We start from the raw sequence: 18,889 nt of genomic DNA on the forward strand, positions 1-18,889 counted from the left end.
GGCCCTGACACAGGATGGAGAGTCTGGGGAAACCACGACAGCAGAGCCCTAGGCTGGGAATAGGGGATGCCGCCTGCCCGGAGTGGGCATGGAGCAGACCAGAGCCAGGCGGACAGGAGCGGGCAAGGCTGAGGTGTCTGGGCAGAAGCACCTTTCCCAGTCTCCCTTTGCATCAGCATATAGGAGCCTGAACTGGGCATGCCAAGGATGGCGGCCTGCCCCCAGGGCACCTGTGTTGAAACCGTAGGCCTGCATACGTGCTGCCCAGTGCCACTGCCCCCTTGGTGCCACCCTGGGGGCCAGATGTGGACAGGGCTTCAGTGGCTGCCCCAGCCTGGGACACACAATGTCACCCTAGCTGGGGACCACATAGTGCCCATCTCGGCCAGAGAGCGAGGGTAGGGACCCCATGAATTCAGACAGGCAGCCTCCACCCACGTTCCCCTTACCTGAAAGGCCCATTTTCATCCCTGAGGGACGTCTGTCTTGTGCCTCTGCCCTGCACTCCCCATGCTGACTCGGGGTCACAGAGCTTTGGACAGGGAAGGCTACAGCCCAGGATCTGCATGCCATACACACTGAGGTCCCAGCCCCCACGCTGGTAGGGGGTGATGGGCTCACACCCTGGCCTCAGGGTGAGACCAGTGCCCTGGATGCAGCCCCAGACAGCCGTCCAGCCCTCTCCTCGGGACCTAGTGACAATGACCACCCACGAGCCAGCAAAGGCCCTGCCCAACTCAGAACCTGCCCAGCTCTGACCTGGGGCTTCCGGTCACAGGATGCCTTTGCTGTGGTCCAGGCACTGGACTGAAGTCCTGGCAGGGCAGCTTGAGAATGACATCCCACCCGACCCCACCTCCTCCTCTGCACCCCGCCCTGTTGACACTGCACCTGGAAGACAGCTGAGAAGATGGCTAGGTCTCCACAGGTTAGGAGCCTGGGTCCCCCATGACTGACCCACATGGGCTGTACCATGGTGCCGACCTTTCCAGGTCTGGCTGGAGAGAGGGGTGGGACCAAGGCACCCTCTGCAGGGACTCTGGATGGGACGGAGGGGTCACAGACAAGGTGGGTGCCAGTTGCACGTGTCTCCAAACATAGTGGTGGGCAGCACGGATTCCCAAAATGCTTTATTGAATGTTTCAAGTGGCAAAACGTCATTGGTCTCCCTAAGGCGCCTCGAGGGGCAGGGAAGCTTCACCCGTTACAAAAATTGAAGGCCTTTATAAAAACTAGAAATCGGTATCAAAAATCCCACGGGAGGCTGAGGCAGTGGCAGAGGGAGGAGGGGCCAGACCCTCGACCCCTGCGGCAGAGGCAGGGCCAGGTGGGAGGCGAGTGGGGTGGGGTCGAGGGAGGCGATACAAAGTGCATAAACCTGTCCCCAGCACTCCTCCGAGGCCAGGGAACAGAGGCTGCGGCGGGTTCCGGATCAGGGACCCCAGAGGAACTAGCCAGGCCCAAGACTCTGAGGGAGACCTGCAGGCAGAGAGACTGGAGTCGGGGGCAGCCGGGGCCTTGCTTCCTCAGCCCATAGCCCACCTTGCTGGGGCTCCTCCCACCCACCCCGAGAGTTGGATCTCTCCTCTGTGCCAGCCAGCCTGGAAGGAGGGTGTACAGCCTCCCAACCCCAGGCAGGGCCTCACCTGCGGCCCTCACACCTTCTTCTTCTTCAGCTTCAGGGCTTGCAGCCAGTTGGGCGAGGACCCTTCAGACCTGCGAGGCAGAGGGCCAGTCTGGGAGATGAACTCCAGGGACAGGGATGGGGTCTCCCCAGCGGAGAGGGGGCACTATGGCAGGCTGACCATAACCATGGTCTCAGTTTCCCTCTGCTGTGAAGCAGGGCTACCCCCCTAGGCTAACCCCAAGTCATCCCAGAAGCCCGGAGTCCCATCACCTACCCTGAGGACTTCTCTGGCTTGGGGGGCAATACGAGGGGCTTCCCCAGCCCTGGGACCTTGCAGGACTTGGAGCGCTGCACAGCAGACTCCTTCTGGCCGCCCTTGCCCTCTGCCGGGTCCGCCTCTTCAGCCGAGCGGTTCCGGGAGCGCAGCTTGGCCTGCGGGAGAAGCCGGGCAGGGACAATGAGCAGGGGTGCGGGGTCACAGGAGCACCAGGCCCCTGATAGACAGCGCATCCACAGCGGGCCTGACCACCACGGTGGTCACAGCCAAGCCTCAAACTCCCTTGGCCGCCAGGGCCGGACGCCTGCCAGCACCCTCCCTCCTGCCAGGCCCTGCCCAGGGACACCCACGTCCCCGAGGGTCTAGGACAGGAACACACAGGCCCTCGCTCGGGGCCCTCTGAGAACAGCGGGGTGATGGAGAAGAGGACAGGCTGGAGAGGCGCAGAGAGCAGATAGGCGGACACGGGAGCCCCGCCTGGTGGCTGCCGGGGACCACATGCTACCTTCAGGGCTGCGGGGCTCAGGCCCGGAAAGAGGTTGACTTTCAGCCCCTTGTGGCCCAAGGTCATCCGTGTGCGGCGGCTCTGCGGCTCCTCTACCACCTCCTCGTCCGAGGACGGCACCCGGGACGCCCGAGGCTCTGCAGGGGCGGGGAGGGCGGTCATGGTGCAGCAGACCCAGGGAAGCCCCAACCACCCCAAGGCCCGCGCCCCTGGACACAGACCCGGCGTCATGCGCACAGCGGTCACGCGCATGGCGATCTTACCTGATGAATCCTGGAAGAGGCGCGCGTCCGAGCCCGCGGCTTCCGCCAGTCCCAGGGTCCCCCCAGGGCGGATGGCCGGGGCCCGGTGCCCTCGCTTGCGGCCCAGGGAGGCACGGCTCCGGAACATGGCGCTGTCCAGGACCTCGGTGTCCTGGTGGGGACAAGAGCGACGCCCGTCACGCTCCTGCCCCTGCCTCCTGCCCGCCCCTGCCCAGGCGGGCCTCCACACTGACCTCGATGAAGGAAAAGTCCTGGCTGGGGCCGCTGGCTGGAGGCCCCTGGGGTGGCCGCCGGGGGCTCAGCGTCGGGCCCTGCTCCCCGAGCCCAGACTCTGCGAGGCCCCAGGTGCCATCCACTTCCTCCACACAGCTGGCTTTGCCATCTGGCTGGGACCTCCGGCTGGGCAGGGGTTCCCCACTCGGCTCTACGGACTCCCCCTGGTCATCACTTGCCACGGCTCCTGCCTGCTCCAGCAGGATGCTGGACCAGGAGGCTGACGATTCCCGGGAGGCCAGTGCCTTGGCACTATCGGTCACCAGCGGTCCCTCTGGCAGGCCCTGGGCATCAGGGGGTGGGGAGTAAGCTAGACACCTGCTGGGGGAAAGGGGACCGATCTGAGCGACTGCCAGGGGACCCATCCCTCACGGGCCAGGCATCCTCTCGTCCAGGTTGTCTCTCAAGAGTCAGCCACTGCCCTGCTCCGGGCCCCAGCTGCATGTCAGTCCTTGGGGAGCATCAAGGGCACCTGGGGGCCTCAGGTGCCCACCCCACCTATATCATGTTCAGCCCTTACCCCAATGCTGGGCCTCTCTGGTTTTTTGTTTTGTTTTGTTTTGTTTTTCATTTTTGAGACAGGGTCTCACTATGCAGTTGAGGCTGGCCTTGAACTCATGACAATTCTCCTGCCTCAGCCTCTCAAGTGCTGGGCAATGCGGTATTTTTCTCCCCTAGATTCACAGGACCATGGCCAGGGGAAGTGGGCCAAACACACTTGCCAGCCTTGCACAAGCTGGTGGGACCTGGGAAGCTCCCCAACACCCGGTCCCTCCTTGGACAGCATGGAGGCCCCACCCCAGCTCGGCTCTGGCGCTCCTGGTTCCCACTCCCCGTCCAGGTACCTAGCACAGTGAGGTCTGCTCACCCTCCACACAGCTTGCATGGCGTCTTGCCTGCTGCGACCTCACACCTAACACCTCACCCACCCGAACCCTCTCCTACATGCACTCAGGTGAGTCAATGCAACACACTCAGGGAGAGGGCCAGGAGGGCCAGCGTGGGGGGGAGGTCTTGTCTCCCCAGCTGCTGACCCAGGGAAACCAGTGCTGCAAGGAGGAGGGCGCAGGCTGGCAGGGGCCACAACCAGGTCACCCCAAAGCAGCAAGGAGGACAGAGGTTAGTAGAGGGGCATGACGTTGCACATCCCAGCACCCCGCCTGCTGGCTGAGTGGGGCCTCCTGGCAGGGAAAGAGGTGGAGAGTAAAGTCCAGCAGAGCCCTCCATGACCTCCCAGACAGGGGCCATTGGAGCCTGGGCACTGCAGGGGGACCTGCACCCTGTAAGGGGAACCACGAACCCCTCTCCTCAGTACCAGCTCCTCTTTGACCCTGGACACTGGGTGTTGGCCCTGCACTGCCCCACCCCCACCCCAGCTGCACAGAGATCTGCAGAGCTGTGGTTTCCTGTGACCAGGATGGAGGGGCAAGGCCTGGGCAAGGAGCAAGGGTGTGCAGGGTCCAAGCCTGGGAACTCACAAGTCACAGGGCCCCAGGCCTCAGTGCCCCACATGAAAGGAGTGTGGGGCACCCTGGGGAAATGCTTGTCACCTCTGCACCGTGGGGCCCAGGGCAGGTGCTGGAAGAACAGGAGACCAGCAGAGGAGGGGACCAGGCACTTCCGACCCACCCTCTGCTCCAGCCTGGGTTCAGCTGTGTCAGATGATGTTATCATCAAGCATTCTCTGTCCCACATGAGGGCAATAAGAAAAATATCCCCAAGGAGCCAGGCGTGGTGGCACATGCCTACAAACCCAGCACTGGGGAGGCTAAGGCAGGACTGCTATGAGCTCGAGGCCAGCCTGGGCTACACAGCAATATCCTGTCTGAAAAGAAAGAGAAAAAACAAAAGAAAAACTCCTGAGGGCCTCACTTAGGGACACCAGCACTGAACTCTAAAACAGACCCAAATAGGTGTGGCTAACACTTTTTCGGTGATGAACACAAGCCATAGAGATCTGCAGCTGTCACTTATAGGCATTCACCTTTAGTCTCCACCAAAAATGCCATGGGTACTAGGTGCAAAGTGCCCCTAACTTACAGCGAGGGCCTGGGAGGAGAAGGCACTTGCCTGAGGTCTCAGAGGCCGGGGCGCAGCTGGGCTGGAGCCAGACTGCCCCAAGCCAATCTCCAGCACTTCCTGCTGGGGGAGGCTGCCGGACCTCCCTTAGAGAGGAACTTTCCATGGTGTGGCTTCCCCTGCTTAGCTGCCCCACAGCTCCGTCCAGGAACCATGTGACCTGCACTGAAGACCCTGAGTCCCTGTGGAGTGGACAGGGCTGCTCCAGGTCACAGGGAAGGCAACCAAGAGCATGGGGTGCACCTGGGGCCTCACCACCTGCATCCTTACCAGGTAGGCCTTGACAGCACACAGGGTTACACCAATCCCCATGCCAGAGTCCACTGGCAGGCACAGCCACCTCGGAACCCTGTCCACACTTCCTGGGCCCTTACCCTCGGGCCCAGCCCACAGTGGGCAGACAAGCTGGGCCATTGACAGGCCCATGCCCTCAACTGGGGCGGAGTCCTCTCTCAGGACAGCTGGGGTGCAGTGAGGGGGGCAGGCCAACCAAGCTCCACAGACCAATGCTGTTTGCAAGCTCTGAAGCTTTGCCTTAGCCCTGTGCCCGACCTAACCAACCCAAGCTCTTGGAACAGCCTGGTCCCAGCGCTCTCGGTTTCCGCCCCGCAGTCCTGGCGCCCCAGCCTCCCCCCGGCCCCCTCCTACTCCCATGTGGCCTGTGCAGTGCAGCCCCTGCCACACCTGCCCTCCCCTCGGGCCAGGGTTTCCAGGGTTTGGGGCTTCTGCCAGCCTCCTACTCGCTGGAGGGGAACAGGCCTCTGGGGTGGAGACATTAGCAGAAGAGGTGCTGTCACAGCCTCTCCAGGAGGCCCAAAGCCACCATGGCAGCTGGTGCCAGCACCCATAAGGTAGGCTGAGATGTGGGGAGTGCTGCTGTGCGGCTGCTCTGCCACGCCCTCCCTCAGCTGGACCCCACTGCCCTGGGCTCTTGCACGGCTGCCCCAGGGGCTCAGGACTGCTGCCTCTTTAACCTTGGAAGAAAATGGAGGCCACCTTCATGGTCCTGAGGCAGGAGGGGCAGGGTCCTCGTGTAACTGTTGTATTAGGGGCACCTGTGGCTTCCCAGAGCAGAGCCCACTAGGCTCCACCTCACCCAGGAGGCCTGAGTGGTGCCTGGTGAGACGGTCCATGCCCCAAACATGCCTCATGCCTGTATGTGTCCCACCTCAACACCAAGTCTGAAAAGCAGAACCCTCACAGCCAGAAGGTTAGCGTCCACCCAACGTGAAAAGTCCAAAGGGAAAGACTACTGCAGCCTCCCCGTGCCCACCCCAAGATGCCCCTTACCTGGGTCCAAGGCCGGCCGCTCCACCTGGCTCTGCTCCAGAGTCCGCAGCCTGCATCTCTGAGGAAGGCGCCAGGCCATCTCCGCCCTGGCTCTCTGGCCCGCTGGTCTCGCCGACCCCTGATTCCCTTGCCTCCAAGCTGGGGGACGAGCTCCCACTGCTCCTGAAGCTGGGCTCTGGGCCAGGCCCTGCTGCCCCTACTCCCTGCTCTCTGGCTTCACTGGGGACCCCAGGGAACCTGTCAATCTGGAGCCCTCTATCGTGGGCCCAGTCTACCTGGCCCACTCCACAACTCCGGGAACCCCCCGACTCTGGGACACAGGACACCTCCAAATTCCTCAGACCCAGGTCATCCCGCCAGCTCCCCAGGCTCCCTACCAGCTCTCTGGGCTCCCCGGGGCTGCAGGCTACCCTGGGGTCCATGTCCCCAAGCCCCAGGTGGGGAGTCCAGTCTGCCTGTCCTACCCCACGCTCCCTGGACCTAAGAAACTCGCTGGCCTCCACACCCGACCAGTCCGTCTGCCCCACTCCACTTTCTCTGGCCAGGCTGCAGCCTCCAGGCTCCCTGACCCCAGCCAAACTCTGTACTCGATGGTCCACAGTCCAAGCCTGCTCATCTACACCAACCCCAACACACTCCCCAGACCCTTGCGCCTCTGAGCAGCTGGCCGGGCCACTATCTTGCATGCCCTGATGATCCGGCCAGCCTACCTGGCCCACAGCCACCTCTCTGGCCTCAGCCAAGCCCCCCGAGGCCCTGCAGCGGGACAGATCCAAGTTCCTGAGACCCAGCTGGTCAGCCCAGCCCACAGGACCAGCTACCATCTCCCCAGGGGACACAAGGTTGCCACCTCCTGCACTGATGGGGGGGCTCGGGCTGGCACTGCTCCCTCGGTCATCACCAATGATGCCGAACTGGGAGGTCCTCATGGTAGGCTCCTGGTGCGAGTCCTCCCTCCAATCACGAAGCCCTGGGCTCAAAGACGTCTCCAGCTGCGGAGTGACACCCAGGTTTAACTCACCAGCCCATCCTCGTTTCCCGGTGTCCCCATCCCCAGGGCCCACAGGCCCTGCCACCTGCTGGCTGCTGTCACCACTTAGCCCACCGCCCTGGTCTCCTTGCAGTCGGGGGGCACTGGGGCTGAGCTGCCCCCCGGTGCCCTGCTCCTCTGGCCGGTCCACAGCCCAAGTATCCTGGCCGCTCGAGGTTATCTCAAACTCCTGAGGCTGCCGGGCTCCCTGTGGGCTGAAGCCCCCATCCTGCACGCAGTCACTGTCACCGCACTGCATCCAGGAACTCGGCCCGAGCCCCTGGTCCCACTGCATTCCTGCCCGGCAGTCGAAGGCACTGTGCTGGGAGTCCCTCTTCTCAAACTCCCGGTCCTGCGCCTCGGTGTCCTGGCTGCTGTAGCTGCAGCGCTGCTCGTTCCCTGACTCAAGTGCCTGCGCCCCTGGGGCCTGGTGGGCACGGGCGCCCAGACAATCTCTCACCCCAAAGTCCCAGTCCCAAAGGCTGGGCTCATGGCTGGCACAGATGCCCAGAGAGTCCCTCTTCCCAAACTCCCGGTCCTGGGCGTCCTGGGACTCTGCGCAGAGACCTGAGAATGTGTTCCGGGGGTCCCTCTCCCCTCCTTCCTGGTCTTGGACTTCTGCATCCCAATGGGAAACCATGTCCTGGGTGTCCCTCTTCCCCAGTTCCTGATCTTGGGCTTCTGTCTCCCAATGGGAGACTATGTCCCCGGGGTCCCTCTTCCCTGGTTCTTGGTCCTGGATTTCTGCATCCCGGCTGGAGACTGTGTCCCAGGGGTCTCTCTTCCCTGGTTCCTGGTTCTGGATTTCTGCATCCCGGCTGGAGACTGTGTCCCAGGGGTCCCTCTTTCCTGGTTCCTGGTTCTGGATTTCTGCATCCCAGCTGGAGACCATGTCCCGGGGGTCCCTCTTCCCTGGTTCTTGGTCCTGGATTTCTGCATCCCGGCTGGAGACTGTGTCCCGGGGGTCCCTCTTCCCTGGTTCTTGGTCCTGGACTTCTGCATCCCGGCTAGAGACCGTGTCCCGGGGGTCCCTGTTCCCCAGTTCCTGGTCCTGGGCACTGGTCTCCCAGCTCTGGGTGCTCAGCAGGGCTGGCGTTCCAGCCACCCGGTCGTGGGCATCAAGCTGTTCTGGGGCGCACATGTCGCTCAGGGGTGGGCTGCTGCCAACATCAGCCCACTCCCTTTCACTCCCCTCCCTGGCTCCTGGACCACACACACCAGCCCAGGCCTGGCCCCCCAGGACCAAGTCTCCCCTGGGGTGGGCGCCCCCATGGCTGCAGTCCTGAGGAGCAATGTGGGACCAACCAGAAGGCCCCTTGTTGCTGGGGTAGGGGTCTGCTGCGATCCCAAATTCACTCCGTAGATCTTTCTGGGCCCAGCCAAGGAGTCCCTGGGAGCAACAAAAAGAAACACAAAGAAACAATGCTCAGAGGTAATCAGAGCAGGAATCCATGCAGGGCGAAGTCAGACTGCCTGTCCGCCTGGGCCCAGGGTTGGGTTCCAGCTGTGTGATGGTCAGCACATCGCCAAAGGCCCAACTACTCTGAGCCTCAGGGTCCTCGGCCTTCACCGGCTTCACTAGGAACAGGTCCCACAGCGCAAACGAGCTCCCCTGAGTGGCACGCCCACACAGGCCTGGCACCAACAGGCACTTCACTGTGGCCCCGGGGTCATGTTTACGGCCTTGGGCAACTCCTGGCTCCCTGCCCGGGGAGAGAGGTCTACCCCCAGGACCAATGACGCCCGGCCTCTCTGCAGCTCCCCAGAGCAGGCTGGGCTCTCAGCCCAACCCCAAGGCCGCTCCAGGACCCCTCTGCACTCTTGGCTCACAGGGCTGCCGTGGGCACTGGGCTGGCTGCCCCCACAGTTTCCCTCACTCACCCCTGACCGCAGTGGGCCGGTCCTCGGCTCGGGGCCTCGAAGCCTGCCTGCCTCATCCCGAAGGGCCGCATTGGCCAGGAGCCGCTGAAGGATGGACATGCTGGCCTCCCCGGGGTCCCCGGGCCCGGCCATGGCCTCCACCCACGGGCAGGCGACTGCCCTGGGCTGCTGGGTGCGGCTGCAGCAGTGGTGGTGGTAGTAGCGGCGGGTGGGACGAAGCTGGGCCGCTCCCTGCTCCCTAGTCAGGACCTGTCGGGCGACTGCTGGCTCCCCAATCCTTGCCCTGGCTCTGCTCCCTGAGCCCAGCAGCTGCAGCCCAGCAGCCCAGCCCCGCCCAGAGGCCACAGTTGAGTCACTGCCTGCCCAGGACAGACACACCTACTGCAGAGTCTTAACCCTTCCGGCTCTCCTGCCTCACCCCTGCCAGCCAGCTGTGCTGGGAAACCTCAAGCAGCCTACAGGAGAAAGGGGCCAGGCAGAGCACTCCTGGGAACGGCGGCCGCCTGGTCTCACAGATGGACACCATGGCCAAGGGTGACAATGTCACACGCACAAGGTCACACAGGCACACAGATGGCACAGCCAGGGTACAAACCCCAGCAGGCCCACTGGGGGCAGAGCCCAGCTCTAACCTTTGGCTTAATCTTCCTGGTACAATACTCTGACAACAGTGGACTGCACTGTCCCACACACCACCTGGCATCTTCTGCGTTGCAGAAGTGCAACACTGAGAGACAAATGCCACTCTTTTGAGGCAGAGTCTAGCTATGTAGTTCAAGCTGATCTTGAACTGTGTGGTCTTGGCAGGCCTCAAATTCACAGAGATCGCCCTGCCTCAGCCTCCCAAGTGCTGGGATTACCGAAGTGTACCAGCATGCCAGCATAAGAGCCCGAAGTGCCTTGGTGCAGGCCACTTGCCTAGCAGGCTCACAGCCCTGGAACACCCCCAGAACCCCCAGATGAAATGAAATATAGGCCCCTGAAACTTAAAAGGGTCTCTCCAAGCTCCTCAGCTCACCACTTAGGCCTCGGGCTTTGAACCTGCACCACAGCTAAACTCGGGCACCATCCCATGTAGTCACTGGTTCATGGCTGCCCTCAACCTCCCGTCACACCCTGTCCACACCAAAAGGACAAGGCACCCCCAGCCTGGTCTTCACACCCCAACATCCTCACCTCGGGCCGGGCACTTGGGGACGGCTCATCCTTCGGTAGCGGTGGGGAGGCCAAAAGCTCGTTTAGCCAGTGAGAGCTGCCACCAGGTCCCTCAGGCTCCAGGGATGCCGGATGCCAGTCCTGGGCCTCTGTTTCAGGCTGCGTGGTCTCGGCCTGGACTAAAGTTACCACCTCCTCCACAGGCAACGCCTGGCCAGGGCCAGGGCCATCAGTAAAGAGGACACAGGGCTGGTCCGAGGGTGCTGGCTGCCTCTGGCCCAGGATGGGCTCCAGCAGGGACAGGGCGGCCTCTGTGGTGACCGCAGGGAGAGGGGCCTCCTGCCCAAGTGACAGCTCCTGGGGCTCCGATCCTTCCTCAGCCTGCAGCAGGTGTGGGGCCTCTGACGTGGACAGGGGTTCAGGGGATGGGGAGGTCCCAGGGTCTTCCCCCTGAACCCCAGAAACAGGTCTCCCTGCGTCCCCCGGAGGGGCCCAGGCCACCTCCCTCTGCTGGGACATAGCACAGCTGCTGGCTTCAGCAGCCTCAGCAGCCTCGCTGGCTTCAGTAATGGGGGAGGGAGGCGGGGCGTCCAGGTGCCAAGTGCCCAGGCCAGAGGGCTGTGTGGGGAAGCTCCACTCGAAGGACTGTGACAGGCTCCAGCTGGACTCTGTCCCACTCCCAAAGGCAGGATCCAGGGCCAGTTGGCTCCCCAGGGCCTGGGGCAGGGCGGCCAGTGAGCCCCCCAACCTCTCCGGGTCCTTACTAGGCGGCTGGACGACCCCTTCTGAGAAGCGGCGCTGAGCCAGGCTGGCGGGACAGAGCTCGGAGTCACCCTTAGGGGCCACCTCCTTCCCAGATGGAAACGTCCTGAGCTCTGGCACCTCACATGCCTCCATCAGGGGCCGAGGTAGGCTGGCTAGGGGGTGCTCAGGACTGGGGTGTCCCGAGGCTGCTTCAGAGGGCAGCCCCCGGCTGGGGGACTGGCAGAGGCCCTCAGCAGCCACAGGCTGGGCAGTGCTCAGGGACTGGAGTGTCTCAGGACGGCAGGGAGAAGCTGCAGGGCTCTGGGCTCCAGGGAGCTGCCCATGCTGGGGAGAGCTCTCGGGGAGTGCAGGAGGCTGGGGTGAGTTTGGAACTGGGCCAGCAACATCTGCAGGGCAGCCCAGACTGGAGGGGGCCCAGGCCTTGACGGAAGCCTGCAAGACAGAGGTCCAAGATGTCAGTTGTGGCTCACCAGGCTGTGGCACCCCCAGCCCCAGACACCTCAAGCCACAACTGGGCCAAGAAACCAAAGCCTAGGCAGTTGGAGACCATCACGGGCAGGGTGGCAATACCCCACCTTCTAGGTCCTGAGACCTCCTGCAGGCGGGTAACAGGCCACTCTTTCCACCACAAGCCGAGCCAAAGCTCACCTATCCGAAGGTCACCCGGGAGGGAGGGGACTCTAAACCCAGGGTCCAGTGCCTTCCACAGCAGCAGAGGTAGGACGGTCCCTCTGCAGGGACCCCCGCTTCTCAGCCCCCACTTCCCCACCTGGACCTTGCAGCACCGCTGCTATTCTCTGCTGCTGGGCAGTGGGACCTGGGGGTGATCCCAAGGAGGAGGCAGAGGGCACCAGGCCCTGGCTCCCCTTGGCCTGCTCGTCTGCCACTGACCTGGAACAGGTGGCCCTGGTCACTCGGCCAAGGCAGCCCCCTTCGGGTCGGGTCAGGGCTCCAGGCCAGGTCCAGTTGGCCCCGAGGGCCTAGCCCTGGCTCTGCCCCCAGCTCTGTGACACTCTGTCTCCCCAGCCCATGCCCTTCAGTCTTGATCCCCTCAAGCCCAGCCACAGGCACCTCCTACAAATCCTTCATCCTGAAAACTGCAGCTCTGAGATTCCCTTCAACTAACGGCCCAGTGTTCTGACCCAAGACGGCCTCGGCAGCGAGCCACCTTTGCCCAAGGCCCCAGGCGTTCCTCGGGGAACAAAGGCAGTGCCCGGCTCCACTCAGGGTGGGCGCTGTCCCCTTCCGTCCACTCTTCCCCTTCCTCAGTGCCTCGCCCTGCAGGGCCCACCAACCCCACCCATCTCGTGGCTCCCCACTGCCCGCCCTCTTCCCGTGGTGACGCCCTCTCTTGAGGACAGTCACCTCCTGCACGTCCCTCCGGGGCCCTCCTGGCTCCTAGCCAGGCACCCATGCCCCAGGGACAGAGGCCATGTAGGGGACACTGCGCCCCGTGTCCTCCACAGACAGGCACTGTCCTTGCTGGGGGCAGCAGCACAGCCTCCACTCTCTCAAGTCACTGCCCCTCCCGCAGTTCCCTGACATCGCTGGCCAACTGCTCTTGTTTCTTCCATCTTCAAACCAAACCAAGGGCATCGATCTTCACCCCGAGGCTCCTGGCAGCGCTCGCCTGCTCCACAGGCTTCCAGCCCCCAGATGGACCTGCTCCTTCACCGAGACACCTGCTTGCTCCGTTCACGGTCGAAGTGACCTTCCTCAAGCTGAATCCATCCCATGCATGGCCAAGATAGATCCCACAGGTGCCAGGCATGGCCCTGCCCACCTATAATCCCAGTATTCAGGAGGCTGAGGCAGGAGGATACCCACCTCCACCTCCCTGCCTTGGCAGGAGGGTTTTTGAGGTTAAGGAGACCCCGTGTCTGCTGCATCCCTACACCTGCTTATGGCAAGCACTAAGCCAGTACGGGAGAGATGGACATGTGCAGAGTCAGCCTCCATCCCAGGGTGGCTGGGGTGGCCACTGGCCAGCAAGAACTTCCAAGCAACCAGAACCAGCCCGCTACGGTTTACTCTGGAAAACAGGTACAGAGGGGATGGAAGAGGAGCCCCAGAAAACAGGCTTTCCCACTCTGAACTCTGAGGAGGGGGCTCTTCTCCCAGCTTCCTCTTCCCTCCCATGGACCAACACAGTCTCTGCCAGGCGAGCAGTGGACCTTGCAGGTCACAGTGCCAACAGCATATCCCGCAGTCGAACTATACAGCATAACTGCCGTTCATGAATGCACTGCCTTGGGCCAGAACCGCACCTGCCCACTGCGGTGATCAGGAGCCCTGGGCTAGGAGCTGACAGACCTTGTGGCCAGCCCTGGGGCAGGTCCATGCGCCTCAGTTTCCCCTTCTGAACTACACAGACAGTGGGACCCCCACCACACTAAAGGCCCTGGTCAGCCTGGGGCAGGAATGACGGGACTCACGTCAGTAGGTGGCTTGGAGGTGGACAGCTGAGCCAGATCCCCATTGACAGCCAGGTCGGAGGAGAGGCTCCTGTGAGGGACGGAGGCAGGACGTGAAGAAAAAGAACAAAAGCAGAAGAGCAGAGAGGGTCTGTGGCACCCACCCAGCACCTCTCCCAGTGAGCCTGCTCACTGCACAAGGGTCGAAGCCTGGCTCTGGGACACGGCCAGCATGGCCCCAACCTGAGGAGCCAAAGCTCCCCAGCCCGGGGCAGCTGGTCCGCAGCTCCAGCAGCCCAGGCATGCCTGCAGGACTGCAGGGAGACAAGGAGGACATTGCACAATGCTGGGGCCCTCCTCAGAGCAGGGGAGCAGGGAAGCAGCGGGAAGGCGGGGCGGCGGCAGGGGCAGGGACGGGCCCCACCCCGGCCCAGGCAGAGCATGCCCTGTGTGACCAACTGTGTCTGCACTGCCGGGCGGTGGTGATAGCAAAGGCAACTCTGGGCAGGGCAGGGTCCTCTGTGTCCCCTCCAGGGGGGCAGCACTCCAGAGCACTCCAGCCCCTTGCCTGAAGCTGGCCCTCTTGCCCGATGCTGGCTCCTGTGGTGCCTCCCTACCCCACAAGATCTTACATCAACCACCCACCCAGCTGTGGCCCCCTAATCCTGGCCAGCTCTGCACCCAGGGGTGCAAGCCGTGGGGCTATGGGTGTTACAGCAGAAGAGCTGATCGGAGCTCAGACTGCCCTCCATCCCCCTCTCACCAACTGTGGAAGTCATCTTGAACCTCGGTTTTTCCATCTCCAGAATGGGTCTAAACATGGTCCCACCCAGCCCTGCAGTCAGTGAGGCAAGCTGGGCACCTGGTTCTCAGCATACGCAGATTAAAACTTCTGCACTCAGTACTTGGCACTTCAGCAGCAGAATTCTATTTTTTTTTTTTTTTTTTTTTTTATGTCCTAGGGATTGAACCTCTGAGCTTTGCACTGAGCTATGTCCCTAACTCTTTTTTACTTTAAACAGAGATTCAATTCCTTGTTAAGTTGCCCAGACTGGGCTCGAACCTGCAATCCTCCTGCGGCAGCCTCCCAGTCTTGGGATGACAGGCATGGGCTACACGCCCACAGAGAATTACATACAGTTCTTCAAAACGCAATGGACGCTGTGACACTGCCTGCTGCAGAAAGACGTTCTGCCCTTGGTGACCACAGTCTGCCTACATTCCCAGCACACAACAGCTAAGGGCAAATAAAGGTCCTGGCGGCAGGCAGAGGGGGCTACCCACGAGGTCCCTGGCCCTCACCTGGCCTCAGGGGCCTTGTTGCGCTCCTCCTGGCACTCTGTGGGTCCCTCCTGGGACCAGCCCCGGGTGAGAGCTGTGCGGGGGCCATAGCGCGAGCTGCCATCCTGGTTGAAGGACAGGCGGGAGCCCCAGAGCCGCTCAGGGCTGGGCGGGACCTCCCTCCTGGGCTGCTCCATCTTGGCAAGGATCTCCTCCACTGTGGTGGCTGCACAGCGCTCCGAGGCAGGGCGGAACGGGGCGGGAGCCTTCCGCACTCCCCCAGGGGCGGCACAGCGGGTGGGTGGTGTCGAGGGGGATGGCTCTTCCTTCCCAGGGTCCTGGGCTGCTTGTATATCGGATGCGGCCTCAGCCACAGGCCTTGGTGCAAAGGGCAGGGGACGCTTGCTACCCCCATAGGGCTGGGGCCCAGCCAGCATGTTCATCTTCCGGGCGGACGGCAGCTCAGCCAGGGGCCCCCGAGGCGGCCGAGGCCCCACGGGCACCAGCAGGCTAGGCTTGGCGGGCAGGGCAGGTTTGGCGGGCAGTGCCCGGGGCTTAGGCTTGACAGGCGGCTTGGCCCGAAGGTCACCTGCTGAAAAGAAGCATGAATGGCAGGGGGGCAGTTGTTAGAGGCTGCTGCACCCCTGAAGCCTACCCTGCAGTCCAGAAACATCAAATCCTAGACACAGGACAAAGCCACCTGCTCCCTGTGGCCAGCCTGGACTACTGAGCAGTCACACACTGTCCCTCTCCCCAGCTCCTCTGCCACGGGCCTGGCAGGAACCTGATGCATACTCGCCCATGGCTCACACCCCCCAAAACCCCGCCAAGTTGATGATGGACCAGTGAAGGAGTCCAGCAGGCCATGCGCCCAGTCCAGCTGTCCTGCTAAGGACTGCCAGCCCTCTCTCCTCCAAGCCCAGGTCTCCACCTGCTGGGCCACTATCCCTACCCCCACACCCTCCCAGCACCTTCCCACTGTCATCTGGTGTGTGACCAGGAATGCAAACTTAATATTGACCTAAGCCAAACAGAAGTAGATCAGCTACAAGGAAAAAAAATTCCCAGACCAGAACTGCCTTTTCTGCAGGTCTCTACCGGATCCCACCGAAACAGAACCCTGCCACCCACTCCTTCCGCTGTGCAGGGAGTGGGGAGGCCTTCCGTGCCTCGGTTTCCCCCACACAAAACACGAGGCTTCATCTAGATCCTCAGGGCCCACAACTGCCGTGGGCCAGCTGGTGACTGGGTCTGCACGGGCACCCTCCCCCTCCAACTGCTCCTCCAGCCCGACCCACCCCATGCCTGTGGGTACCTGGCTCAGAGCCATCAGGTCCTGGCTCCTCATCCATGTCCCGGTGCAGAGGGGAAGCCATGGCCGTGCCCTCAGAGAGCGCAGACACCTCCATGCTGCGGACCACGCTGCCAGGGAAGGGGTGGGAGGAGGGTGAGCTGGGGTCTGCGACCCCAGAGGGAAAGAGGATCCAGGCGGCCGGGTGTTGGCCGGGAAATCTCCCGTTCCCAGCACAGCCAGCTCGTGGGGCAGGAAGTGGTCACTTCAGGAGGGGACCGGGGAGGTCACCAAGGGTCCCCAGAGCCACATCCTTAACTCTACCCAGACCCTCTCAGCTCTGGTCGCTTTGACCGTCCCCAAGAAACGGGGTCCACGAGCTGCAGGGCACCGATCGCCCAGACTCACCGAAGGCGGGCCCACTCCAGGCAGGCAGGAAGGCAGGGCAGGAGGGCCAGCACTGGAGTCTCTGGGATCTGAATCACCTCCCGGGAGACGGGAAAAACCCGCTCCTCCCCAACCTGGGGCTCCGCCCCACCCTGCCCCATCCCCTCCCCCTCACACTGGGAGCGGCCCCCTCCCCCTCCCTCCGGCTGTCTCATCCAAACACGGAAAAATAAGGCATAAAAAGTAAACATCTGGAATACATTTTTTTCTTTAATTTCTCAATTGCTTTGGCTTCGGCTTGGAATTGGATGAGGTAAAGTCGGGGCCTAGTCCCGTTGCCATAGCAATGGCCTCCCACTGGATTTCCAGAGCTGGCCAGGAGGAAGGAGGAGCCGGCCAGAGCTGGGCCGGCTGAGGACGGGATGGGACTGCAGAACATCCGGCGGGTGGGGCAACTTAGGGACCCACTCCCCCGGGCTCCCCTTCCCGGGGCTCCCCGAGCCCAGATCCTCAGGAAGGGGCTGGCCTGGGGTTTTGAGAGAGCCGGTGGGAAATAAACCAGGTGACAGCCACGTGGTAGAAGCCAACAGAGTCTCCTCCTCTGGGCTTCAGGGGGAACTCCTACTAATTTCCAGCAGTATGCCTTCGCTAAACCTCAGTTTCTCTATCTGAAAAATGGGGCTAGCGATAGACCCTAGAGGTTTAAGTGAGATAATCCACAAAAACCTGGCCATTGTCATTGTGAGCAGAAATAACTTCCCGGTCTCTACCTTCTCCTCACCCCATACCCCAGGCCATTTCCCTCCAGGCCCACTCCTGTCCGTGGACCACTGGAGATCTGTGTTACCCCTTCCTCGGTCCATCACATACACCCGGGGCTGGACCCGAGGAGAGACGCCCTGCCCACCTGTTCAAAGACCAAGGAGCCGCTTCCTGACACCTGGTGGGTACTGGGCCCAGCCTTCTCCGCCCACCGGCCAGGGTTACAACCCTTGGGACACCTTCCAAAGGAGGCAGGGCCCAATCTCATCGGAACCCACCCCAGCCTCCATCTGCGATCGTGTCCCAGCGTGTCCAAGACAGCAGCGGGCACGTAAGCTGCGGAGAGCCCAGCCCTCCAAGCCCTGGGTCAGCCCACTCCCACGGAGGCCTGCCCACGGGCGTGTACGAGGTCCACGCCAGGCCGTGGGGCAAGGGAGCAGGGTTGTCTGTCTCTGAGAAAACAAACCCCAAGAGCCCACGACTGCTCCCTCGTCCTTGAACACCATCACGAGGGGCACGGCGCGGGTGGGCGGAAACGCGGGCCGGGGCTCAGTGCAGGGAGCCCTTCTCGCCGGGCACCTGCGGTGCGCCTCTGCGACGAGGGGGTTGCCGCCCCGAGGCCACCTGGAATCCCCAGCTGGGCAGCGTGGGGAGGCCCGCGTGACCGAGCCCACGGCCCGAGGCTGCAGGACCTCAGTGGATTGAGGCTCCCCCGCCCACCTGGCCCCGGGAGCACTCGAGCTGCACACCCGGGAGCGGCTGCAAACAGAGCAGCCGGGCGAGGGGCTGCGAGGATCCCGGGGACCCCAGGGGACCAAGCTCCGGACCCCGCGGAGCAGACTTACGCGGGGTGGGGAGGGTTGAAGGGGACGGGGAGGGGGGCGGAGCCGAGGCTGGGGAGGGGGGGAGGCCGGGGGGGGGGAGTCCCTGCTGAGTCCAGGCCCGCCCTCGCCCCTCCTCCGCCCTTCCCCCCTTTCTTCGGCCCCGACAGCACGAGCCCCAGACCGTGCGCCCCGGGCCCCACCAAACTTTCCGGTGACCCCACCCGCACCTCGGTCCCCACGCGAGCCCCACCGCCCGCCTGCCCGCCGGCCCCTCACACTCACTCACGCAGCCGGCCCCGCTCCACCCGGTGCGCTCCGGTCCCCTCCGCTGTCCCCCGCTGCCCCCGTCGCCGAGGGACCCGGGCGCCGCGAGCCCGACTCTGCCCTGCCCTCAGCTCCGCCCAGACCCCGCCCCCGCACGCCTCATGAATATGTATAACAGGCGGAAGCGGGCGTGGAAAAGCCCTTGCGGACCTCGCCTGCCTTGCATCGAAGGGGGCAGCCCTTGCTGAATTATTCATGAGCATGCAAATAAAGAGTTTGGGGTGGGAAAGACTGACGCAAGTCCCCCACGCCACCGAGACGGTGGCCTAGAGAGACTCAACCCGGCCCCTCCCAGCGGCCGGCAGTGATTGCAGCACCATAGAGGCGCGGCGGCAAGAAGGTAGGGGCTGGCTGATCCTAAACTTCCAGCTACTACCGGGAGGACGTGGCCATGTGGCCGCCCACGTGCATAAGCTCCGATCTGGAGCCACCGAAAGGCAGCGTCGCGCCTCTAGTTCCCC

The 18,889-nt window shown here is 63.1% G+C and overlaps 1 protein-coding gene across 6 annotated transcripts; it reads right to left on the reverse strand.

Annotated features, from left to right (window-relative positions):
* Positions 1-1,115: 1,115 nt before the first annotated feature.
* Positions 1,116-18,511, reverse strand: Tnks1bp1 (tankyrase 1 binding protein 1). Of its 6 annotated transcripts, none has more exons than XM_013146487.3 (12): positions 18,387-18,511; positions 16,156-16,262; positions 14,862-15,429; positions 13,581-13,650; positions 10,402-11,577; positions 6,315-8,734; positions 2,906-3,266; positions 2,673-2,823; positions 2,410-2,546; positions 1,902-2,059; positions 1,647-1,716; positions 1,116-1,479 (listed from the first exon to the last, which is right to left on the reverse strand). In XM_013146487.3, the coding sequence occupies exons 2-11, from the start codon at positions 16,247-16,249 to the stop codon at positions 1,656-1,658; spliced, it is 5,196 nt and encodes a 1,731-aa protein (XP_013001941.2). In that variant the 5' UTR covers positions 16,250-16,262; positions 18,387-18,511; the 3' UTR covers positions 1,116-1,479; positions 1,647-1,655. The 6 variants fall into 6 exon arrangements, with proteins under 6 accessions (XP_013001941.2, XP_013001940.2, XP_003464370.3 ...); XM_013146486.3 differs by having other exon boundaries at positions 2,906-3,263; positions 14,862-15,432; XM_003464322.5 differs by having other exon boundaries at positions 14,862-15,432.
* Between the last annotated feature and the right edge of the window lie 378 nt (positions 18,512-18,889).

Source organism: Cavia porcellus, unplaced genomic scaffold (assembly GCF_034190915.1).
Source record: "Cavia porcellus strain 051 isolate PalLab524CR breed Dunkin Hartley unplaced genomic scaffold, mCavPor4.1 scaffold_17, whole genome shotgun sequence".
NCBI classification, from domain to species: domain Eukaryota; kingdom Metazoa; phylum Chordata; class Mammalia; order Rodentia; family Caviidae; genus Cavia; species Cavia porcellus.